Source organism: Archocentrus centrarchus, chromosome 9 (assembly GCF_007364275.1).
Source record: "Archocentrus centrarchus isolate MPI-CPG fArcCen1 chromosome 9, fArcCen1, whole genome shotgun sequence".
Lineage (NCBI taxonomy): Eukaryota > Metazoa > Chordata > Actinopteri > Cichliformes > Cichlidae > Archocentrus > Archocentrus centrarchus.
In genome coordinates, this window is record NC_044354.1 from 26,314,697 (window position 1) to 26,340,487 (window position 25,791).

The 25,791-nt window shown below is 39.4% G+C and overlaps 2 protein-coding genes across 2 annotated transcripts; both read left to right on the forward strand.

Annotated features, from left to right (window-relative positions):
* Positions 1 to 959: 959 nt before the first annotated feature.
* Positions 960 to 13,864, forward strand: ncaph (non-SMC condensin I complex, subunit H). The gene is made up of 18 exons (XM_030737985.1): positions 960 to 1,075; positions 1,896 to 2,113; positions 2,340 to 2,430; positions 2,581 to 2,673; positions 2,941 to 3,058; positions 3,210 to 3,358; positions 5,368 to 5,557; positions 5,669 to 5,751; positions 6,103 to 6,302; positions 6,683 to 6,828; positions 7,879 to 7,985; positions 8,536 to 8,655; positions 9,039 to 9,146; positions 11,415 to 11,558; positions 11,788 to 11,898; positions 12,090 to 12,166; positions 12,433 to 12,508; positions 13,556 to 13,864. The coding sequence occupies exons 2-18, from the start codon at positions 1,896 to 1,898 to the stop codon at positions 13,613 to 13,615; spliced, it is 2,091 nt and encodes a 696-aa protein (XP_030593845.1). The 5' UTR covers positions 960 to 1,075; the 3' UTR covers positions 13,616 to 13,864.
* A 3,092-nt stretch (positions 13,865 to 16,956) lies between these two features.
* On the forward strand, positions 16,957 to 23,653 carry vamp8 (vesicle-associated membrane protein 8 (endobrevin)). The gene is given in 5 exon segments (XM_030736893.1): positions 16,957 to 17,171; positions 19,635 to 19,652; positions 19,654 to 19,777; positions 19,780 to 19,802; positions 21,824 to 23,653. Coding segments are annotated over 5 exon segments (366 nt in total). The 5' UTR covers positions 16,957 to 17,156; the 3' UTR covers positions 22,010 to 23,653.
* Positions 23,654 to 25,791: the final 2,138 nt, after the last annotated feature.

Consider the following 25,791-nt stretch of genomic DNA (forward strand, 5'->3'; position numbering starts at 1 on the left):
CTGGAGCAGGGATTGAACACCAACCTTCTGATTAGTAGATGACCTGCTCTACCTCCTGATCCACAGCTTTAGTATTAGAAAGACAAATTGAGCTTTACTTTTTATTTCTGTCATTAATTATAAGCACATTAGTTATTAAAGTATCTTTCCCACTCATCTTTGCATAATATTTATTAATAATATGTCCTGCACAGACATGCTGCTTTTTACTTTCTATTTTAGCAGATCCAGGTCAGGTTGTTAGATGGCTGTCAGATAAATGTCATTTTACTTTAAGCTTGAAGTGATAGAAGTAATTAGAAAATTATTCGATGTCAAAGGCAACATGCTCCATTCTTACATTCTGAAAATTGCACTGACAGCATGTGTGCTGCCTTAGCTGGGTGGGAATTTTGACGAAAGATGGGGAAATAGTGTTTTGCTCCAGTGTGATGTGAATATCAATATATGTTTTCTGAGTCACGGCTGCTTGCCCTCCAGCCCCAGACCACCATTTCCATGCTTTAACTGTGAGGATTACAGCAAACAATGTTTCAGTATGTCTAGATGCTCAGTGCTTCTAGTCAGTACCAGTAACTGGTCTGATTAAAGAGCAGACCAGTTGAACATTAAAGGGCTCACTGACTCACTCATCAGTGATTATGACAGTCGAACTATACCATAAAGAAGCGAGGGTGGGGGACGGGTGCTGGTATGCCATTGTGACATTGCAAATCTTTAGCAACTATTTAAAAGAGTAACACGAGACAATGCTTCCAAAAAAAAAACTTTGTCTGTCATAGAAATTGCTAAGCACATACCTTCTTATGATAAACAAAATCTTAAAATACGCAGTTCACACTATTAAAGAGCAACTCAATCTCAACTTAACTTTTTTCTCTAGTAATTCAGTAATTTCTCATTACGCATTCTACGTAGACGCAGCATGCGTAATGACGCATGCTGCGTCTACGTAAACCGTTCGGCGCAAAAATTCAAACACCGGACAGGAAGCAGACCACGGCTCACTCACTCTGCTGTATTATAACTTCTAAGGCATCTAATTAAGACTCCGTCGGATTTTGGAAAATTCGAGGTACCTTGAGGGGCTGAAGCAAGTCTTGTGATAAAGCTTTTATGTGTTAGTAAACCAGCTAACAGTGATAGTAAGAGCACGGTTATGCTGAAGTTAGCCTTGTTATGCTAATTTGCGTTTAAAGCTAGCTGGGCACCGTGAGCGCTTGGACAGTTCATGCGGTTCTTTTGTGATTATTTAACTAAAATACTTGCCGGATATGTTTTGCAGAGCTGACGTTTGTATTCTAAAAACTGGCTTTCATTCAATATATTTTGCTTTTTCGCTAGTTTAATACTATATTATAGAGTCCTTTTGTTCATATGCGAATGGCGTTCAAGCTGGGTTAAGCTGATGTAAATCCAAAATAAAGCCGGTGGACATGAATCCACAAAGGACGCATCTGTAAATAGATATGACTAGAGCTGTGTAATGTCAGCGAAGAGTAAAATACTGTGCAGTGTCATACATCTGATAAACAGTGAACCTTTAAAGTCAGCAATGTTATTTCGGTTGCAAACAGGCGAAACTGATACGACCTTAATGCCAATTTATCGTGCTGATATAGCCAGAGCCAAAATAAGAAGTTGCCTGTGAGATTTTTATCAGTATTTTCCTCCCTTTTTCATCATAGGACCACATTCTTTCTGTCTCCTTATTCCCAATAGGAACTTTTCAACTTTTGGCTTAGTTAACTATAATAACCTTTGTTTTCACTCTCCCACTTCAAAGTGATATGTGTACTGTACACTCAGAGAACTGAATTATGCTCTTTAAGTACTTAAGTGTTTCTTTCCAACCCAATGTTTGGTCCAAACTTCTTTTCCCGTCTCTCACTTAGATGAGTGCAGCCTCCACACCCGTCTCTCGGGTACGACCAGGATGGATGTCATCCTCTTTGAAGAATAAGGGTCTGTCCCCTGCAGCCAGCAGCACTCCTCTGCTGTCAGCTTTCCCTGGAAATGATGATGAGCAGGAGCGACGTCAGCGCAGGAGGTCAAGAGTCATTGACCTTCAAGCTGCCAATGATTCCTCCTTCAATGACTCTGCATCTCACAGGTAAGCTGTAGGTGAAGGCTTAGCAAACCTTGTTTTGTTCTGTTTTTTCAAAATTTTGTTTGAGTATATCTGGTATTCCACTGTATAAGTTTTACATGACTAAAAGGCATTTGTATTAAAAAAAAAAAAAAAAAAAGAATTTCAAGCCATGGCTTTCAAAAACAATCTGTCTGCATGGCTGCTATGTCTCTTGAGAGCTCAAAAGCAATTTTTTTGTCCTGTGCAGCACTGTGGGGACTCCTGCTGCTGTGCCCAAGCTGTCAAATGCACAGATCACAGAGCATTACTCCACCTGCATAAAACTCTCCACTGAGAATGTAAGTATTTGTATTTTGTGCATACATTTTCCTTCTTTCCTTTTACAGTAAATGTTGTTTTCCTTTTTTTTTTTTTTTTGAATGCTTTTTCTTCTGGAGTATAGAGCTAAAAGACAAATATGTGAATCATGTCGTTTTTGCTATTGGCAGAAAATCACCACCAAAAATGCATTTGGACTGCATCTGATTGATTATATGGCTGATATTCTCAAACAAAAGGATTCAGAGCTCACTAACTTCAAGGTATGTGTTTGTTTATAAACAACGGATCATTCCGGTTTCTCATATCATTCAATTTAAGCCGGTTTCTGTTTAATGTGATGTTTTACCTCACAAATAATCTGTCCAGTCATACAGGCACAGTCTGGAGTATTCTGCATTAACCTAGAGTAGTATTGTGGTGTAATTATTTCAAAATAGTTAGAAGGTGACTGTTGTACGCTATGAAATGTGTATTGGTATTTATTTTTGCAAGGAGTATGTTTAATAATATGTTTTCTCATCCTAAAGGTGGCAGCCGGCACTCTGGATGCCAGTACAAAGATCTATGCTGTGAGGGTGGATGCCGTTCATGCCGATGCCTACAGGGTGCTGGGTGGTCTGGGTGCTGAAACCAAACCTGGAGAGGGTGAGTCTCAGCTCTGTGTGTTTATTAACCACATTAGTGTTATTGTGCTAGCTTTCTGACTTTTTCCTAAAGAATTTGAAAGTTTTTCAACCCACATTGCTGCACTATTGAAATTTTCTACTTTTTGTTTAAATTCTATGTGCATTAACAGACCATGGTGCAAAAGAAGAAGACGAAGATGACGCAGGACTTGGGGGTGAAGTCACTGCCAAGCAGCCAAAGAAGAAGAGGCCTCCCAAGAAGACAGTAGAGCAGAACCTGAGCAACATCAACAGTGCCGAGTCTGAGAGGAGATGTGAGGTATGTTGAGATCTTAGCAGAGTAGTTTAAATGGCATGCATGTCAGTTCTAAAATAATATTTTTTTTTTTTTTTTTTTTTTTTTTTTTTTTTTTTTTTAAATCAGAAGTGTTATAGAGGGCTTAATGTGCCAAACTTCCAACATGGGTTCATTGCGGGTTAAGGCAATAGCTAATCATGGGAAATATTTTTGCTTATGTCATGTAGCAATAAGCAAGAATAGAATACAACTGTAGATGTATGTATACAGTCAGGAATGCAGTATTTTGGGTTAATAAAAATTACTTGAAACATCCTTTGTTTACACAGTTTGGCAAGATATCAGCTCAATATTGCACATAAATGTAAAACACTGAAAAGATTCAGAGGCTGTTCGTTTTATTTTCCTATTACTGTTTTCATATCTTTCTGCTTTGCAGTCTACAGAATAAGCTATGCTGTTGTCATTTTATACCACTAGAGCAGAAGGTGGAGGGATATAGCTCCCTCAACATGCAGTATACACACCCACAACATTAAAATAAGAGGAGTACTTTAAACTGATATATAATATAGAAGCGACAATGACCCTCTATTTTTGTGCTCAATGTAATTATCCTTGCCACACACACAGTACTGTGTTCTCTGTAAGCAGGAGTGCACTTCTGGCACAGGTCCAGTATTTGGTTTTAAGTAAGTTTAAGTTGTTTGCTAGTTTGCTCACTAATCTTAACCCCATAAAGCCCAAACCAAATAATTGCCAGAAAATTCTTTTTTTTTTTTTAACTGGAGTGTTTACTGAACCTTCTGACAGATTAAAAAAAATAAAAACAAACCAAATATCAATTTGCATATGAGTTTTAATTTGCAGACTTTTTGCTACATGTTTCTGATTGTATACATTAGGTTTCACACTGATGATATAGAGGTCTCAAAGACTCTCATCAAATATATACTTGGCATTACAGGGCTAAGGTAATGTAGCTGCACTAACAGTGTGTGTGATGGGTTTTGAACATAAGCTGAAATCTTGGTGAAATTATGTTCATTAGCTTTGAGCTATTTATGATATCAGGTTTATAAATTAAGTAAATTAATTCTCATCCTCATTGATTTTAATTTGTTGTATAAGCGCATTTAGTAGCCAGACAAAAGATGCAAAAAAAAGGAAAGCATGATTCAGCAGTGATGATATTAAATGAGAGTTAGTGAAGAGAAGAATAAATAAAAAGAAAAAGACTTCCATTTCTTTTTCTTTACATAAACTCACTTTTCCAATGCGATAAACTGAAAAATACTATCTTCTGTTATATATTTGTCACTCAGATTAATAGTATTCTTCACTGATTCCTATTTAGTACTCATAAAGAGAGGTTTCTATCACTCTCAGTGCCAAAGTTGTTTTGTTTTTTTTTGCATTTTTGGCCACAGCGGCTTTTATCGACAGTGGAGGGAGACAGGAAATGGGGGAAAGACACAGGGGAAGACATGCGGGCCAATTGGCGACGGGCCAGGACGCGAACCCGCGCCGCCCGCACAGCAACGCGGCATGTGTATGTGGTCGCCGGCTTCACCACTAAGCCACTCAGGTGTCCTCAGTGCCAAAGTTTTGTATGCACTTATGTACAGTACAGAGGTAAATTTACTGAATGTTAAGTCACTTCAGCATCACTGCTGTTAGAATATATCATTTATCATAGATTACAGCTTTATACAGCTTCAATTCTCATACAGATAGCAGATGAGCTGTCAGACATATGAATTTCCTTCTGGGATCAATAAAGTTATTCTTATTCTTGTATCCACTGATGAATGATAAGTTTATGTTTGATTTAGATCAGTAATTAGACTGATATTATTTTAGGAGACACCTTGAGAGATTTCTCCTTCCTCACCCACCCCCTTTATTACAGCATGCCTTTGCCATAGCAATAAACTTAAATGAAGGGTATTTTGCTCAGCCGCTTCTAGTTCACATCAAGGTTCTTAAGCTAAGTTCTGGTCTTGGTCAACTTTGTCTTTCCCACAAAGGTGGACCCCATGTTTCAGCGGATGGCATCGTCCTTCGATGAAAGCAGCACAGCAGGTGTCTTCCTGTCAGTTCTGTTCAGTGAGAACAGTCGCTGCGAGCTGCTCTTTCCATCGTACATGACCCTCCTGCAGTCGAAACCTGCTGACTCTCCCCCACCTCCACAGGGAGTCTCAGCATCCCCATTCATGGGTAAAATCTTTTCACTAAGCCCAGTAAATTAATGCTGCATCACTGTGTCATCCTTTGAACTCTCCCACAGTTGAAATGAAAACCCATCTTTTTGTGTCATGTTACTGTCAGCCGGACTGCAGCGTTCCCAGGAGAAAAGTTCCATCTGCCCCTCATTGCAGGACTTCTCCTTTACCAGCTGGAACCCTGAGCAGGTCAGAGAAAACAGATACCCCCCAGCCCATTATTTTATGTTGTTCTGATGGAGTGCTTTCATATTAATGAAATCAAGTGCTAGTGTTTATCAGTTACTTCTGATTGGGGGAGGGAAAACAAACAAATGCTACTAGTTCTAATGTGATTTGTTGGTGGAATCTCCAGCCTGCAGGTCTGACTATATATAATATATAATTTTTTTTTTTTAATTTAGTACTCCCTTTACTGGAAATCTCATTTCACTCTACAGCTCTACTGTATATAACAATTTTTGCTTGAAAAGTAAAAGTCCTTAGAAATCTAAAAAGCCCTGCAGGTTTGAATTGAATATTGTATGCATGTTCTTTCAGACCATGAATCAGCTCTTAGACAAGATGAAGCAGGGCGAACACGCGTTTGACGTGAACAATGAGCCTGAGCCCGACCCTGAGCCAGAGGAGGATGACTGCCCTGACTTTGATGCTGACTATGAGGAGGGAGTAGGAGACTGTGAGGATGGATCAAAGGAACACAAGGAGGGCTGTGAGCCCTCTGGCTCCGGCAAAAGAAAGTAAGATCAAGGATTGTACAAAACTTAAGCATGTTTTTTTCTTCCCCTCATCTACTGAGAGGTTGAGAGAACTCAGCATTTTTTTTCCTCAGACTTCCATATAGAGAGTTTTCTGTTTAGCCTCAGAGTCAGTCTCACTAGGATGAAAGGATGTTTAGGTTTATAAAGAAACAGCCTTTTGTCTCTGTCTGCTTGAGCTTGCAAGTTTAAAATGTATGCATATGTACTGGAGGTAAAGTAACTGTGCTGTCTGTTTTCAACACAGAAGGCATTTAATTGATTAGAACTTAGTGATTGGTTCAAAATCTATCTTCTACACCTCTTCTAAAAATAGGCGGTAAATTTGATTTGGTTTGAATGGTTCTTATGATGTTATACAGGGACGTGATTCCCATTGGAGAGGGAGACATCGCCACTATGTGTTTGCAGCTGTCCTCTCAGCCCAGGGAGTATTCATACTTTAGCCCCAGGACCATGGCCACGTGGGCTGGACCTGGCTACTGGCAGTTCAAACCAAAGCACAAGCGTGAGTGAAATTAATGTTTTAACACAGGGGTGTCAAACTCATTTTAGTTCCAGTAAAACCATTGCACCTTATGACAAAAATTTCTGCAAACTTTCATTTTAACCCCTTAACTGGCAGCAAATAAAATCACCTGAAACAACTACATAACACCCTCTGGTTATTATTGGCTCTGAACAACCCATTTCATAGCCTATTAATCGGCTGCGTCTGGTCCGCGGGCCGAATGAAGTGCATTTATATGGCAGGCTAGACCCGCCCATTTTGACTGACACCTCATTCGGCCAATCATGTTAAGAAATGGGTTTCCCAGAGCCAATAATACTCAGAGGGCGTCACGTAGCTTTGTCAGGTGATTTGGTGCAGCCAGTTACATGATTGGCCGAATGACGTGTCAATAAAAATGGGAGGGTCTAGCCTGCCATATAAAAGGGACTACAAACGGCCCGTCACCGGGCCCTTGCCAGTTAAGGGGCTACAGAAAGCATCAAATTTACAAGAATGAACAGGCTGAGATGTTAAAAATGTGATTACACAGAACTTCTATTATCATAACATAAAGAAACATCTCAGTGCCTCTCTTCAGCTTAACCACCCTGGGGTATGGCAGGCCCTGAGTAACATCTGTGTCAGTAAGAAGGCTGTAAACTGACTATATTAACTGCCTAGGATCAGACAGTTCACACTGCTCTTGACTTGATACATGGTTAGTGATTTTTAACATGATGCCTTCTGATGCAAAATACAGTAAAGTCCAAATATTATGCTTTGCTGCAGCTGTTAAACTTCCCAGAGCTTTCTTTCTTTACAGGGTGTCAATCTGTCATATATTTGAATGCGTTACGCTGTCATACTGAAAGTGTAATGTTTACAAATTAGGATTATTTTGTGCTTTGAGTGATGTGGGGATAAATTAGGCTTTCACCGTCCTTTTCTCTTAACAGCCATGATAGTTTTCTAATGGTTGTCCTCTTTCACTGAATATGTGCAGAGTAAAAGTATTCTGTCATCTGTAATCTCTGACTATTTTTAATGTACTTTTATGTCCTGTAGTGGATCATTTGCCTGACAAGGAGTCGCGTAAAAGGAAGCCCAAAAAGACCTTTGAAATAGACTTCAGTGATGATGTCAACTTTGATACCTACTTCCGCACCACAAGGGTAACAAAAATATGCTTTTTTTTTTTTTTTGGCTGAGATAGGGTTAATATCTCAGCAGGCTGGCTCTGTCGCATCCATCTCATGAAATAAATATTGTTAATAGTGACAGATTATTTTAACTTGAAGCTTTAGCACTGCTTATATAGTCAGGCTTTATGTTCTATAGCTGAGTCCAATGCATTGACAGAGTCAGAGGTGATCTTTCTCAGCGTGCTCCATCTATTTGAAAAACAGAGGCACTGTGGCTATAACAGCACTTTTTGGAATAGTGCCCATGGCAACACAGCATTGAACACTTTGAGCTTTATTTCTGATTCAGCCTCCATCACAGTTACCATGTGTGGAAGTGTTTCATGTCTTTGCTCAGGACATGTGGTTTTAGATGTTGGTCGACCAGTGTGTGAATTAAATATAGCCACCTACAGTTAAAAAGTGGAAACAGGAACTGAAATTTTTGGTCATGAAATAATCATTTTGTCCAGATTATTTGTGGGAGGCTCACCAGTTTTTATCTGACCTGAATCTGAACTTGGCTGCTTTCTGTTCACAGGCTGCCACCACAAACAGCAAGTCTGCCCTCAGTGCCAGCAATAAAAAAACAACTCTACCAGCAGATTTCCAGTTTCCCCCAGAGACGCTCTCCCAGCTTAGCCTCAAACCGTCCAGCACAGTAAGACTGTCTTTTGTCATATTTAATTAAATTACAAAATGTTAACATAATGTAACATTTCACATTAATAAATACTGCTAACTCTGCAGAGATTAAAGTAATGTTTGCAGCTCTTTATTTTTTTTTTTTTTTTTAAGATGTCTTGTAATATCACATGGACTTCCTGTTTACTACTGATCTTCCCTACCAGCTGATTTACACATTAATCTTTACTATACACACAGCAAAAACACTTTTGCAAAAATATTCTCACATCTCGTATCAACTGTGTTTCTACTCGTGAAGTGTTATATTCACTATGTAATTTATTCAACATATCCCCAATTGAATTTAGGTCATTTGAGATGTACTAAGATTGATATATTTGATCTGATTTATTCTAGTTAAGTAAAGAAGGCCAGAGGAGACTGTCTGGAGAGCTTGGAGAAGGCATCGGAGATTATGACTACAACAACGCCAACGACACAGCCAACTTCTGTCCAGGTCTACAGGTATGAAAACCACCTTCTAATGTCACTTTTGATGTGATTAAAAGATACATTCAGCTTGTCAGAAGTCGTCACTACAGCACTTAGCTCCGCATGTTTAATTTGACAGTTTTATACCAGACGCCCTTCCTGACACAACCCAAAGGGGATTTGTGCCTCCAGCTGGAACCAGCAGCCTTTTGCTACCACTTGATATTACAGAATTTTACCTTTTTTAAGTTGTGCAGAAGTGGTTTCAGTTCTAAAATGCAAATGTTAATATTAGGGTTATATTTTCATGTTGAAACAACCACAGCAATCACCAATGTCTATTATTAGAATTAGTAGTATTTAGAAAAATAACCTTAAAGAAGTAAAAATTATAGCTCTTCTCCTTCTTATACTAATTCAGCCTAGCAGTTGATTTTGGAAGTTGTCGGTTGTGTGGTCAGCTTAGATCTTTGTCCTGTTTACTCAGATTCATAGGATATTGTTTTATCATTGCTTTCGGCGATAGCTTACTGTGCCAATTTTTACTCTCGTTTTAGCCTGATGACGTCAGTCACGTTGTCTCTTTCCTTCATGTTTTCACGGCATTCGCTTTCATATCTTGAAGTTGCAGACACAAAGTAAAATTTGTTTCCGTGACACATAAACAGCTATGAGTTCTCTTCTCTTCCACCTTTGGCATACTACATACATGGCTGGTCTCTAGCCATACATACCTAAAACTCGATTGGGTGGAACAGCAATGTCCATCTTGGCTACTGTATTCAAGATGGCAGGACGACGTGGCAGCTTCCACAAACATGATACCTGCTCCTTTTTAATGGATTCATTCTAAGTTTATGAGAATACATCACTTTATTGGAAGATGTACTTACACACTAATTAATGTATGTTTGTGAGTACAGTATTCTTTTTTTCTGTTAAATAAGGACAGGCAAAACCAGACATCCACACAATTTCCTGGAGTGGATAGGCGACTCTATTACACGCTTTGCCATGACACTGGGTTGTCTGACCAGGTGCAGGCTCAGCCAGCACTTTCATATTAGCATCTATGAGTAATCATTTGGTTGACTGAATGTAACACATTTAATCAGCTGTTTTGCCAACACTCCTTCATTCTTTATAAACATTTTTAATAGATATTGAGTTAACCATGTCACACTCAAGCCTTTCAACTGAGCTGATTATTATTTTTTTGTTATTAATATATTTTAATATACTTACAAAATAAGATGTGTGCCTGTGTTTCTGAGCTCAATAACATTTCTTTGGCTATGTGGACTTCACAGAACAGCCACTACAAACATGATCTACAGAATATGATGCTGGACAATAAACAGTAAAGTAATAAAGTATTTAAAATAAGCTCAACCTTAAACATATGCATATCTATTTAGCACTGATATGGAACATTTTTCTGTAGAATAATTATTTTTACTTTTGTTACTTTATGTACAATTTTCCCATAATACAGTTTTATGTGCAGTGAGGCGTTTTGATAGTTTGTCATTGCTTCATAAGTTTTACAGCCTTCTCCAGAGTAAATAGATGTGGACACTTCATGAGGTAAACACTAATCTTACAGCCTGCACACACTGGAAAAATGCCAGCCAGAGCAAAAGGTTTTTATACACAAACCATAGTAGAAACACGCTGAAAGAGGAAAAAAAATTTGAAACGTAAAACAGATGATGATGATGTCACCACTGTAAAGGCCCTCCATAGAAAACCACTGAAATTTCAGAAAATGTCTTCAAACTTAAACTGTCACTGTTTAAAAACTGTAAAAAAAAAAAAATATCAACAAACCAAATAATACCTGAATAGTTCAAGGTCTTGGAACCCGTTTAAAGTTAGAACTTTTTCTCTAGCTCAAAGTATGCTGGACTAGTTAACTTTCAAAATAGGGTGGGTTTGAAAAGGGATTTCAATCTTTCTCCATTCATTTCAAATAGCAAAAATAAAATTAATGGAAAGTTAAATATTTTGAAAAGTATAAAAGTTACAAAAAAGAAAAGTAATAGCATAATTTTCCAGAAAAAGCTGAATGTTTTGATATCAGAGTGCAGAAAGCGCTAAAGACTGAAAATCGCTAAGAAGGGTAACAGTAATGTGAATGCTTAACATTGCATGAACACTACACCACCTCTGCATCAACTCTTGTCGAGGAAGCTTAAAGCAACGCCTGAACTGCTGAGGAAGGAGAAAATGAACAGATCCCTGTCGCAGAACATCAGAAACCACATGTCAAATCTTCTCTTCCTTCATCTTCCATTTCAGGGAGGTGACAGTGATGATGACGTTGAAGGGTTTGCTGGGTCAGATGACACACAGCCTTCAAGTGACAGTATACCTCTGCCCTCACAAGATCTCGAGGGCGTGTCCACCTATGGGGAGGAGGATTTGGTACCTGAGCCACACAGGGTGAGTAATGCAGCCAATTAAGTCATGCTTTATGTGGATCTTCCTTTTGAAAGTACCATCTGTGTCCTCAAAAGCTTCTGCAATATTTTCATCGGGCACCACTGCACAATAGAAGATGTAACTGAAACATCTGAATGATTTGTGACAAGTAATATCGAACAGTGGATAGATTATAAGCAGCATTTTTGTGTGTAAACTTACATACTTTGAGTTTTGCTTGTTTGTGTAGGTCAACAAGATTGAAATCAACTATGCCAAGACAGCAAAGAAAATGGACATGAAGAGACTCAAGAACAGCATGTGGACTCTTCTGACTGAGAGCCCAGAAAAACCCGCAGAGGTAAATTACACTTAACAAATAGCCGTTTATTAGCTTTCTATTTTATTTTGTTTTTTTTATATTTTTGTCTGTAGGTACATACAGTGATAAATTAATCTGATCAATCATGGCTCACTTATGGTGGGCAGAGTTGACAGACAGCCAGTCTTTGATTCTGTCTTTTATCACTTGTTCCTTCATGTTCCCTATAGGTGGTGGAGACTGTGGAGAAACCCGAAGTATGCGGGGACAAAGTGTTCAGTCAGACTACAAAGACTTTGCTTCAAAGGTACAAGCAGACAGACCCGTCATATCTGCCATGGCACGATGCCAATGACCACCAAAACAGGATTGGATGCAAAATTATGCGTCTGGTCTGAGATAAAGAAGTGTGTTCTCCAAAATGTCTATATTATTGTGAAGAAAAAGTTATCTGCCAAGCCAGTGTGAAGCTATACATGAGGATTACTTCCATGTGTAATGAAAGTGAAATTCATTTTGAACATATTTCCTCCGTGGCTCTCCCTGTCTGTCTCTGTCTCTCTGGTCATCTAGGTTGCCAAACACCATGGCTCACAACCTGTCAGTGGCGCTCGCATTTGTTGCTTTGCTTCATCTCGCCAATGAAAAGGTGAGAGTTGTTTACTGTAGCTAGCTGTGTTTTTTCAGTTAAAGGGGAAATATGTACAGGTGGATAATAGATTAAAGGAAAAACAGTGTTTATTAAGGTGTTGCACCACCACATGCTAACACAACAGCTTAAGTAGTGCTTGGTATTTATACTCCCAGTCTCTGAAACTACTGGAGAGATGAACATTGTTCCTTCTAAACACATTCTCTCATTTGGTGTTTTTAATGATGATAATTGAGGTGGTGGGAGCACGATCTCCCATGCTGGTCTAAAACAAGCCGCAGCATCAGGGGCTGAAAAATTAAACCAGTGCCAAACTGCAGTTCCTGGAGTAGCCACATGATGCGGGCTTTAAAAGCAGCTTAATTCCATAGATGGATTTTGCCACTGTGATGTCACCCACTGGTTTTGGACTCTGCACCAATGTTGGTTTTTCTCAAGCCAGAAGTTATCTTATATGGGTGAAAGGCCTGAATGCTTTTCATTAGCTATGTTGGCAAGGTTAGTGTGTAAGCTACGTACATGAATTGTACCAGTACAACACACTGAGATCAGCTAAATAGTACTAAGTAACAGATTAATAAAAACCTAGAATTTCACTCATGAGTACCAACGCACAAATAGTTTGTACCAGTTTATTTACTTCACGTCTCATCCAAAAGGCTTTTTCAGTTCTCAAACCAAAGGGTGGAAAGACCCAGGTATTAAACCCCAGTGGGTGTAGTCCCCTGGAGGTGGTTGTAAGCCACTATTGTTCATGTGCATAATCACATGCGCCAAGGTGTGAAAGGAGGCGTGGGTCATTACAGTCAGTGGTTTCAGGTGAAACCAATTTGGGACTTCGCCCCATTCTATCAAGTGACCTATTGAGGTCACCTGAACGAAGGTGTGAATGGGGGTTGAGGCACCTGGGGAGGGAGCTCAGGACAGCACTGTAAATGGGGGGAAGTTGCAATGCTGGTGTGTCACTCTGTGGACACTACATGTTTGTATTTGCACAGTTATACAAGTTTTACAAATAGTGAATTATAATGTTTGTTTTTTCAGAATTTGGAGCTGGTGAAGGTTGATGACATGTCAGATATCATCATCAGACAGGACCACTGAGTGGATATGAATGATGAAGAATCACTGCTACTCCTTTATTCCATTCTCTGCTTTCTCAGCTCCTTTGTGTAACTGTTTCTGTCCTGTTTCTATCTTATGTCTGTACCTGCTTTTATTCTTTGTAATATTATAACATATATTTTTCCTTTTAGTCTGTACTGTTGGTGCATATCCTGTGTGTAGCTAATTTAACTGCTCAACAACACACAAAAATGTACATTGTGAAAAGAAATAAAAGCTTTTTTTTTACTAAAATGTGATGAAGTTGATTGCAAAACATTAAGATATTTCAAGAATTAATAAGTTTATTGTCATATATACCACAAAAACATAGTGGTTATGCTGAGCAATGAAATTCTTACTTTGCAAGTAATCTACACACAATTAAAATGTTATAACTAAGTTCAAATGAAGGAATAATAAATACAGATGAAGGGTAAAGTGTGGTCAGAATATAAAGTGCAATTATGCATACTATTAGAATGGTAAGACATTTGGAATATAACTGGTATTATATATGATTGTATATTGTGTGCAAAACTGCAAGTGGATAGGTCCTTTTGAGAGTTAAAGCGGGTAATCACAGTTTGTTATTCAGTGGTTTGATAGGCTGATTTCCTGTCGACAGAAACAGTTTTTTATTCTGGTTGTTTTTGTTTTTATGCTCCTGTAACATCTACCAGACGGTGGGAGTGTGAACAGTATGTTCTGTGAGTGGGTGCGGTCCTTGATGATGTTGTGTGCCCTCTTTCATCCAGGTATTATAAGTGACCTGTAGTGATGGGAAGGCAGTTCCACAGATGAATTGTGCTGCTTTGACATGCTGGAGAGCCTTTCTGTCTTGAATAGTTTTCATACCACATGGTGATGGAGTTTATCAGGGTACTCTCCACTATGCATCTATAAAAGTTGCTCAGGAGCTTGGAAGGTAATCCAGATTTCCTCAGTTTCATCAGGAAGAGGAGTCTCTACTGAGTTCTATACACAATCTGCAGTGTGTCAGTCAACTTAATGATGGAGGTGTTCTGGGAGGGAACACAGTCGTATGTGAAAAGGGTGTACAGGAGTGAACTGAGCACACAGTCTTATGGGGTCACTGTTCCTGTTCCTGATGTTCTTGCACCAACTCTGCCTGAGTCTGTAAGGAACTCTAAGACCCAGCAGCAGAGGGAGGGTATTAGAACAATGGTGAAGAGCTTTTCAACCAGTCTGCTCATGATGACGGTGTTGAATGCTGAACTGTAGTCTATAAACAGCATTTGAAGTGTCCTTATTTTCGAGGTGTGAGAGGGCTGCATAGATGACTTCATTAACAGTGTCAGTTGAACGGTTCTGACAATATGCAAATTTCAGGGAGTCTAATGTGTCCAGGGTGGTTTCTTTAATATTGAGACATGGCCATTCTCTCAAAGCGCTTCATTACAAATGAAGTGAGTGTGATGGGATGATAGTCATTCAAACAGGCTGTGTTGTTTTTCTTATGGAGCGGCACTTTGGTGGTGGACTTGAAGCATGTAGGCACAGAGGACTGGAAGAGGGACAAATTAAAATGTCTGTAAAAACCTCAGCCACTTCTGAAGAGCAGAACCTCAGAGCATGTATGGGGATGTTGTCAGGGCCAGCTGCTTTTTGGGGGTCCTCTATAGGACCTTGCACAGCTCAGGCAACGACATAGTGAGTGAAGAGTGATGTGCTGCCTCTAGTAGTAGAATCTCTTTACGTTGGTTGGTGTTGAGGATATCAAAGAGCGCCAGTTCAACTCATCTGGTAGTGCATTGTGGCTGGCTGTGACCCTGCTGTTCCTCTGCTGAAAGTCAGTGATGTGTTGCACGGTCTGCCACATGCATTGGGAATCAGAGTTGTTGTAATATCCCTCCAGCTTCAATCTGTACTGCCTTTTGGCTTCCCTGACGGATCTACGTATCACTTAAAATCTCAATAAAATACATTTAAGTTTGTGGTTGTAAGGTGACAAAATGGGAAAAAGTTCAAGGGGTATGAATACTTTTGCAAACCACTGTATGTGATATCTGGCCTTTTTGTAGCCCTCTGTGTTACTGGAGGCAAATGCAGTTGGGCGTGCATGCAGCATGGAACGCACTTCACAGTTCATCCATGGTTTCTGGTTTGGATATATTTTGCAGCATTTGGTGGGAACAATATAATCAATGGATGTGATGATGTAACTGATAACCACTGATGCATACTCTAAATGCACAGAACCATCCTCTCTTGGGGCACCATTCATAAATAAATCCTAGTTTGTGGTATTAAAGCGGTTCTGAAGCACCAGATCAGTCTCTTCATTCCAAATTTTAATACTTTTACCCCACATATCCATGTTCTCTAAGAATGAATGGGTAGCATTTAAGCACACTTACAGAATGCTTTTCAAGAAGTTTTGGCAAATAGATGGAATGGCTTTGATTATTTTTAGCTGCTTGTGATTCAGAGCAGACTACAGCAAACATGTGACAAAATAGCATGCAATGAGCAGTATTTAATCCTCGTCAGGTTTCCAGACAAAGGTGAAACTGGTTTGTCAGGACTCAGGCTGCTGGCATGGTGGGATGTGGTCTGATACCATGAGAGGGAGGAGACACTGAGCTGAATAAAGCTGCGCTCTGGTTTCACCCTCTGAAATATAAGCATGGCAAAAAAATGTGACTTGGAATATAAAATAACTCAGAAAAATCATCTGATGCCAGCTTTATTAAACAGCATATCCCCATTTCCTATCAAAATATGAATTATTTGTGTCTTGCAGTTGTAGTTTCTTAATTCAAAGGAATTGTGTGCATTTGGCAGTTTGTGTTCCTTTGCTTCAGGCTCACTGTGGGCTGGTATCTGGCTTTCATAGCCTTTTCTCCTTTATAACAAACACAAGAGATGACATCACATCACAGCTTCGAGGTCAGCCACCTGTAATACAAAGTGTTCTGAAAGACTTGCTTTGGTTATCAGTAAGCAGTCTCACCGCCGGCATATGACGGGAACACCTTGGCATGACGCCTTTCTTAACAATAGAAGAGGGACTGCCACTTACAGGTGTAGTTTGAGAAGATAAGGGAAGTAAAACTGCACGCCTTCAAAATAAAATAAAAGCATGATGAAAGACGACACGTATCAGACTCATTATACAGTGATTTTAAAATATACATACAGTATATTAAAAAAATCATAAAACCAGATGAATGTATTAGTTTCAGACTGCTCAACAATTAAAACAAGGAGGCAAAGTTGTTAATGTAAGCTTTTTCCTATAATGTCTATAGTTACCCACTCAGTTTACCTTACCACGGTGCTGGGTCGCTTTATATTGCAAAGTACGGCCGGAAACTGAGGCTTAGCGGCGGCTCACTTGACAGTTGGAGCAAGGTAATTAAGTTTCAAAGAAAAAACAACCAGGAAGTAAAACAGAGGAGGAAACGTATTAACTTCAAGTCTTTAAACAGGTTTTAAAGAGTTTATAATCACATCGTCCACTTTTAAAGAAAGCAGAGCCCCCGGTTTGCGGTCAGAGGGTATTGTTTCCAGCGAGATGGACACTGATCCGGTAGGTGATAATGACCTGTGTTTAAGCAGTTCAGAAAGCCTCTCGTCTGTCATCTGTTTGTTCAGCCACAGTCTCAAACAGATGCACTTCCACAGGAATTTAATTGAACCTATTGTACCTCGACTGAAAATAAGTTACATAAGTCAGCGCATTAACTTTTCTTTGTTGCGGGAGTAGCCTAAGTTCTGAAGTAGCTTAACAAAATGGCCTAATTACGCACTGCTGAACTCATACAGTGTGTGTTGGAAATTATTCTTGTGAAGTTGAGATGCTTTTTTTTCCATTAATAATCAAGCCGGACACTTAAAGTTTTCATGTACTACTATCTATTTAACATTTATTATACATGTTACTAACTAATAAAATGTTTGTTAAATATTTTAAAAATATACCTGAGCTTCACAGGTCGGCAGTTGAGCCGGACGCCTGTAGCTCTACTAAAGCATGTAGCAGTTTAATGCTAACTTACCCTAGAAATTAAATGAAAGACGAGTAAGTGTCTTATTTCTTTTTGTAGCTGACATCAGCGCTATATTTTTAGTAAAATAAAAATCAGCTTTTACAGGTATAGCCGCTGAAGTGGCGCTCACTGCATGCTAAATCAGGCTACATGTTAGCACCAGTTTACTGCTCTCATGTTTTCACATTAGTGTTAGCACAGGTGCGGCACAGTGTTTTTATCGCAGCAGCCATTCAAAATGGATCAACAAGTGTTCAATAACCACCTCAATGAAGGTTACGGTCAAGAGCCCTCTGACACCTGTCTGCCTATTATTTAATGAAAAAACGGCTGATGTGAAAAAGTTGTATTAACAAACTTGCTAAAAGAAGCAGATGTTTTTTTAATTAAATAAACCAAAAAAGGCATCGGTAACTTAAAGCTTACCAAACAATGGTCCAATTATTATCTGTTGCCAGCAAATGCTGCTGCTTTTGTTAAAAACTTCCAAGCGACTCTTTAAATAGCTGTACTGACTCAACTTTGCACCTAAATCAAAACCAGTGTTTCCCTGTAGGAAAATCTGACTGCATGTAGTATTCAAATCGCAGCGTGTGTCCTCACAGATTAGGGCCGTGTGAGCAGTAAGGCCTGCTCATGCGGCCTGCCGAGATCATGAATGCATCTTCTGCATTTTCAGCCTCAGTCAGACATTTTTAACGGGAAATATTTTAATGTTTTTGAACATTTTAAGGAGTATTTCCTTCCTTATCATTTTTCCTTATGTAGCAGCCACATAGTTACAAGACCTATCTGTTAAGTTTTACTACTTGAAGTCACTCAGCTTACAGCAGTTCAAATATTTGAATTAAATGTTTAATGCAGCAGTCAGTGTGTGGCTGCCCTGGGCACACTGCTTTCTGTACACTGATACTTTACAGATATCAGCCATTCAGTGGGCCTGACTGAAGTGCTAGCACTGTTACAGAGGCATGAGAGAGAATAAACATAGGTAATGGCAGATAAATAACAAAGAAAGAAACCTAAAGATAACCTCAGAATTTAATTTTCTCAAACTTCCTCTGAAAAAGGACGAAAAGAAAAGGGGGGAAAAAAGAAATGGGGAAAGAAGGAAGGGCAGCGTAATGGGAGAGAAGGCAGACAGCGGATGACGCTGGGAAACCTGCCCTGTTTCCTGGAGACACTTTTGTTACAGTGTGTTGCTGGCTCATGGGACGGTGTGGTTGCTGCATGTATGCTGACACACACACCCAACTGCACACAGCATTTCTGCTCTGAAATCGCACCTTCAGCTATGAGAGATGACAGCTGAAATTTCTCTTGACTGCACAGAGGCTGTCAGCAGCCTTTCACACACATGTAAAAGTGATCATTTGACGGCCAGCAGGTAGTGTTGTCACAAGCAGCAGCCCAGGGGTTTATAAATAATTTCTGTGGTTAAAATAGGTGAAAAAGACATATTTACATTACATAATGCTTTGTCACTTGCAGACACATTCACGTGGAGTTACTCGTGTCCAAGAGGCCAGGCAGAGTTAAAGACTTAAAGGGACACATGTGGTTGATTAATGGGCTTGAGCAGAGCTGATCACTGTTAAAGCAGCTGATACTTTTTTTTTTTTAATTGCTTTGCTTTTTGAGCAGTTCTTGGCATTGCTGGAAAAGCAACTCTCCCTGCGGGGGATTCACATCATGTAAAGGGACATGCAGCAGGAATGTGCCTCTCTCTGAAAATGATGATTTTACCAAGCCTCCGATTGCAGAGTAGATATTCAAAAGAAAAAGAGAAATGGAGCCAAGTGAGAGTGCAGAAGTCTGGTTTCCTCTCAGGCCACTTCAGTTGCAATATGCTTAAAGGTTATTATAGTGAATTGAAGAGTTAGTTTGATGCTTTGGTGGTTTTCTGTTTCCAGTGACCCCCCTGTTTTGTTTTACTTTGTTTACAATGCTAACTGCACATAGATTGCAGCTAATTCTTCTTAAATGACCTCTCTCTACACCAGGAGCGTGGAGGAGTAGTAAGAAACGCCAGAGCCTAAGGACAAGGTGCAGGCTTTAAGGGATCAGGTAGATGGCGTGAAAAGTATCATGACGCAGAATGTGGACCGGATCCTGGCACGAGGAGAGAGGCTGGACGACTTAATGGACAGACAGAGGACCTGCAAGCAGGGGTCAGTGTTATCACGAGTGTTCACTTTCACCTGGCTGTGTGTAAAAGCTGAGATGTGGACAAGACTCCCATATGTGCATATTTGTAAATAAAGCTTGGTGAGATGTGATCTGATTGACGGTATTCAGGCAAACCAGTATGACAGGTCAGTTTGGGCTGTATCATATTCTCCACATTACAGAACAGATCGAGTAAATGTGGCCTTTTTCATGGCCTTATTCAATGTTTAAGTGCTTTTGCAAAATCCTGGGATGCTGTGTAAAATATAAATAACAAAATATAAATTTATAAATGATTTAAACCATAATACAATGATAGAGCAGATCAATGTTGAAACTGAGAGTTTTTTTAATGTACACTCATTTTGAATTTGATGCTACACCATAGCATAACCAGCTCTCTTTATGGCTGCTGTAACAATTTGTCTTTTTTGTTACCACAGTGTCCCCGAGCAGTAAAGCTAGTTCTGTCTTATCTGTTTGAGCTTATGGTTCCAATTGGAAAAGACTTCCCACTGCTTTAGCAGTTTTATTTGACCACACAAACAAAAGTTGGTTAGCTGTTCTCGGAAAAACTTGATCTTCAACACGTGTCCAAGATTTTTAAAAGTTTGCCCAGGAACATATAATATGCTCCATGCATTTGACCCAGTATAATGCATAAATTTAATAAAATCAGCTTTACAAATTTCAGCACATAAAGTAATAATATACATCTCCTTATCATGCTTAACCATTACCTTGAGATAAACATTTATGCTGGTGCTGAAAAAAACAACAAGAAACAGATGTGATGAGGAGAGGCAGGCGTGACCGTAAAACACTTTCTCATCAGGCAGTGACTGAGTGGAAAATACCAGAGATAATCCTCTTTGAAACATGACATGATTTACAAAAAATAATAAATTTTTTATTTAGTATGACCAAAATGAGTGACTTGAGACCATAAACTCAACAAGGACCTGAAGTCTTTGTGCACCACCTGGTGGCCTTCAGACAGAATGCTGGTTTAAACATTTGGCATTGGCTTCATTTTTCTGGCAGAAAATCCTCCATCCTTTTTACTGCCTGTAATTCCAGCTTTATAATGACTTTCTGACTGCAAGTGTGGAAGACTTTGTGTCTTATCTTAATTCAAAGGCTGCCCTCTTGGTGTCATTTTTCCAAATGTGTGGTACACCTCAAGCTTCATTTTCCAGAAAAATGATCCCCAAGCTCTGCACATTTTTGATTTAGATGTTAGATTCAAACTCATTGTCATTGTGCACACAAGGCACACAACGAAATGAGTGTACCAGATCACTCATCCAGAGACGAGCATCTGCGGTCATGCAGCCAGAGACCGGCGCTACCATTTAAATAGGCAATGTGGTTTTAAGTGTCTTGCCCAAGGACACAACACCAGCACAGGGACAGGGGCTTGATCCAGCAACCCTCGTCTGTAAGGCGAGCGCCTTGTGACAGAGACCAGGTCTCTCTTATAAAAGTGATTTGATCTCAGTGGGACGTAGTATAAAGTAAAAAGTATTCCTGCAAACATCAACCAGAAATAGGAGTTTGAGTTTCCTGTCTGGCTCTGCTATTTTACAACTTTTCCTTTGGTCTCACTAGGTTGTGTACTAAAGATAGAATATGTGGTTAGATTTTGGAAAAACACCACAGTTTATGTTAGAATACTCCTTTTCACAATATTACCACACATTATGAGGAAAGCTTCTATCTGCAACAAGCTGCCATTTCATTGGTCACAAGTTGTGGTGACTTGATAAAGAAAGCTTTGAATGTCCTTCGAGAAGTCTGGAGAACGATTGAACACTACTTAAAGAAAAAGAAGAAAGCTGCCCTCAGAGCTCAGGCTGTGTTAAAGAATAAAGGTGGTCACACCAAATATTGACTTTGGGAAAATTCAGACACAAACTCCATTTGTGTTTGCACATTAAAAAAAAAAGACTTTTGCACAGTCTTGTAGCAATACAGTTTATTACATAAATGTATTAATTTTCCTGTCTCCCTCCTTTCTTAGGCTCAGCACTTCAAGCAGACGTCTCAGAAGGTGGCTCGCTCCTACTGGTGGAAGAACGTCAAGCTGATTGTGGTCATAATCGTGATAGTCCTAATCATCGTCCTCATCATCATCTTGCTGACCACAGGTGTCATCCCTACTAGTGCTCCCTTGCCTCCTATAGTTGGTCCCACCAAGAAGCCCTAAAGAGACAGAAGCAATGTACAGTTAGAATAAAATCATCTATAAACTCGAGTAAATCACTGCTGTATGGTGAGACAGTTAATACTATTTAGTTTCTACTGGAACTTTTAGGAATTCAGATACTTCATTCTTTGGTTTAAGGGACTTTATTGACAAAAAAAGCTTTTGAAACCCTTTCACATACACTTCCTGCTTTTTTACAGTTTAAACAAAATTCTCTGGCATGTCAGAGATCTTCACCTGATGGCAGCAAAACACTGCCACTGATTTTTAATGGGATGAATTGTGGAGTTGTTCATCTGTCAGCCATGACATTAAAACCCTCTGCAGATTATTGCATAGGCTACCAAAAGCAGTCTGACCCATCAGGGAACAGGACCTCTACTGTGAATGACGCTGGAGCATTAGCTGTGGATTTTTTGGGTCCTCCTGGATACATGGTAGAGAGTCTTTGTGAATCAGGCTTCTTTGGCTCATCCCGTTAAAGTCAGATCGGATTTGAATCCGGGGAGCGTGTGGGCCAGGTCAACACCAGTGGCTCTTGCTTATGTTCTGGAGACTTTCATTAGCAGCAGCAAAAATGATCAATGTCATCCACTTTACCTGTCAGTAGTTTGTTGTGGCTGATCAGCGTATGTTACTATTGTTGGCTTATTTCATTCAAAGTGCCTGCAGTGTAGTTACAATCAGACAACCTACATAAGAACAATTTATTAAATTTATACTCTTAGAACTGTTTTAGTTCTTTAGCTAAGTGGTGTTTATGAAGTAAATTATGAAACTGTTACAGTAAAGCCAGCAAGTGTGTTGAGATTCAGAATGAGTGCAGGGAGTTATTACACCACTGAAACCGGGGGTGCAGTTTTAAATTTGCATTGAGCTCTTATTTGGGCCGTGAAGTTTAACTGAAAACAGGACCTCCAGTTGACTGCACCTGCAGTCATTAAATGCAGAAACTCACGGCCCTTAGAAGGGAAATGTAGAGGTGGATGACGCTGCACAGTACAAGGCTCCCTCTGTGACCCATGTGAGCCAGTGGTAAACTCTCACAGTCCCAGTCCTTTTGCAAAAGCCAAATATAGAGAAAAGATCCTCTGTGTCTTGCCTCCACCTTTTTTTGGCTGTTACAGTACCAGTTTAGTTTCAAAGAGATCAATAGGCTTCTGATATTGAGCTGTATAGAGTCAACATATTCTCCCTGATTTGTATATTTGCTGTTCTCTTTAGCGAGTGTCTCAATAAGTGTCTGTTCTGTAGAGGCTATTAACTTTCTTCTTATTTAATCAGAAATGAATTAATCAAATCTGAATGTAACTTCTGTATAAATAGTTATCTTGATGGATTCAGTCTAAAATTGTAAAGTTTCATGATGAAATTATAAAAAGGCTGTTGGAACAAATCTGTGTGCATGTTTTTTTTTTTGTTTTTTTTTAATGCATCTGTGATGCAGTAGTCTTCTGTCTCTTATTGCCTATATCACATGCTGGCCTGATCAGTGCTGTGCTAAACCAAAATTATGTCTCTGTTACTGTGTTAAACATCTTTTCCACTGTATGTAACTCTTGTAATTTAAAGCTCTTGCAGTCTTATTCTGATGACTTGGTAATTAACGGCTTTGACAGAAAATAAATTATATTTTTCTTCTGCTGTCTTGTGGCGTGCCCTCCTTTGTTCATGGTTTTGCCACAAGATGGAGACAGAGTTTGGCTGGTGTAAGAGCCTGTTTTATTCTACTAGACAAGCATTAAACCACATTTTCTTTCCTAGACCTAACAAACTTACCAAATTTAAAATAATATAAAAGTAAAGAAGTCACTGACATTGCATGCAGCATCCTTCAGTTTCTCAGTTCTGCTCCTGACTCAAGGCCTCTGGTTTCAAAACTAGCATAGCTGAAGTAAAAACACTGTTTCAGTATTTACGAGAGGTCACCTTCAACCAGCTGCTTCTTACACACTCGTGGAAGTTTCTGTTGTGGCATAACAGTGCATTTAGTAATGATGTGGAAACAAGTATCATCAAAGGAGTGGAGTGTGTCCTGCCTGTCCTGCCTAGAAGCAGATGTTAATCATTTTACCCCTTTAGCTCTTGTTCACTGAGCACTATCGAATGAGCGCCCCCTGCTGTTGTTCCTGATTTGCAGTCAGTTTCAATACAGTGGGATTAATCAGAAGTGGAACTGAAATGTAAACCAGCTCTGGTTGAATTTTTGAGGGGGTTTGGGGGCTTTTTTGGTGCAGGATGATGTCACCACTGCATCATCACCCTGTTTTTCAAGGTGATCAAGCACCCTTATCATGAGATCTTCCAAAGCAACAAATCTGTGACAATCTGAGCACAAACACAGCAAGAATGTGGCAGACATGGTAAGTGAATATTTAACAAATTTTTATAAGCTAAATTCCTGGAATGCAAACACATTTGCCCTAATGTGGCTACTCGTGGTGCTTTGCACTCATAATTCTAAGAAAGTTCTTAGAATTATGATATTTTCTATGAAAGTCACAAGTTGTTCACAAAGCCTCTAAGCCCTTAAAGGAGCACCTAAGGTGGAAAACTTGAGTTGGGAAGAGAACCTCTTACAAGGCTTCTTAAGCAGAGAAGAAAACTGCAGTTTCGAGCAATGGGAGCGCAGCAGAATAAGACCACTCACATTAAGATGGAGATGAGACTGGAGACTCAGTTGACTTTATCTGCTACGGTGCAGACTAAACATTTGACTGTGAGGTTAAATAGGACAAATGTAATAGTGGTTAGATAAGTGTAGGGAGGAGCCACAGCTCAAATGCACACAAAGGTTCCTGCTGTCTGTGTGCTTCTGGCAACTGCAAAAATGCAGCAGTGTAGCAGGAAATGGTTGAGTCTGTCCAATTTTCATCAGCAGAGTGATCACACAAACCACTGCAGCACTTTCATGGTCCCACATTGTGACATAGTTCATTTTATTTAATTACTGATTTATTTGCACACAGACTTAAAAACACAGATACAGCTGATCAAAGGTGAATGATTTCCCTGTGAATGACAAATTAAGTAGTTAAATATATCAGGTCTGTGGTTCCAATCATTTTATAACCAAATGTATGACTTCCAATTTATTCAACAGATATATTCACTACATTACATTATTTAAGTTGTGCCACTAACATAAAATATTTTGAGTTTCTGTGACATGTTCTTCTATTTTGAGTGAATAAAACACATTTTGTATTCATTAGTTTGCACATTTGCAGATTACTTCAGTGTCTGGTTGTTAGGTTCAGACCACCGTTAAATAAAAGAAGACACAGAAACCCGTAGTTGATCTTTTCACCTGCAGGGAGACTCTCCGTCAGCCACCACTCGTGTGTGTGTCTGAATGAGAGTCTGACTTCCTTCTTCCTGCTGGCGCTTTTATTTTTAGCATCACGTATGTTTACGCAAAGCTCAGGTAACAACATCACTCACTTCACATGATGTAATCATGTGTGTGTGTGTGTGTGTGTGTGTGTGTGTCCTCATCAAGATAAAAGGGGCAACAATATAACACAGAAAACAAATGATCAACTTATAGAAACAGAAGCTATGATAATTCATAACAACAAGAATAAAGTTACATACAACAATTCCAACACTGGTGACATTGTGTTAGTGAGTGTGGTGAGGGTTGATGGGAAGGTGTTTTTGATGTTCTGTGCTTGTTAAATTATATTTATTGCATTAGCACAGATAGGCGAGTGCAGAGTAATGACCTGCTCAGTATAAAAATAAATACCTGCAAAGCGCACTTCAAGCTCCCTACACTG

Coding starts and splice junctions, on each gene's coding strand:
- ncaph (XM_030737985.1), top strand. CDS start 1,896: ATGAGTGCAGCCTCCACACCCGTCTCTCGGGTACGACCAGGATGGATG. Junction 6,829..7,878: donor GTTCAAACCAAAGCACAAGC/GTGAGTGAAATT, acceptor TATGTCCTGTAG/TGGATCATTTGCCTGACAAG. Junction 9,147..11,414: donor ACTTCTGTCCAGGTCTACAG/GTATGAAAACCA, acceptor CTTCCATTTCAG/GGAGGTGACAGTGATGATGA.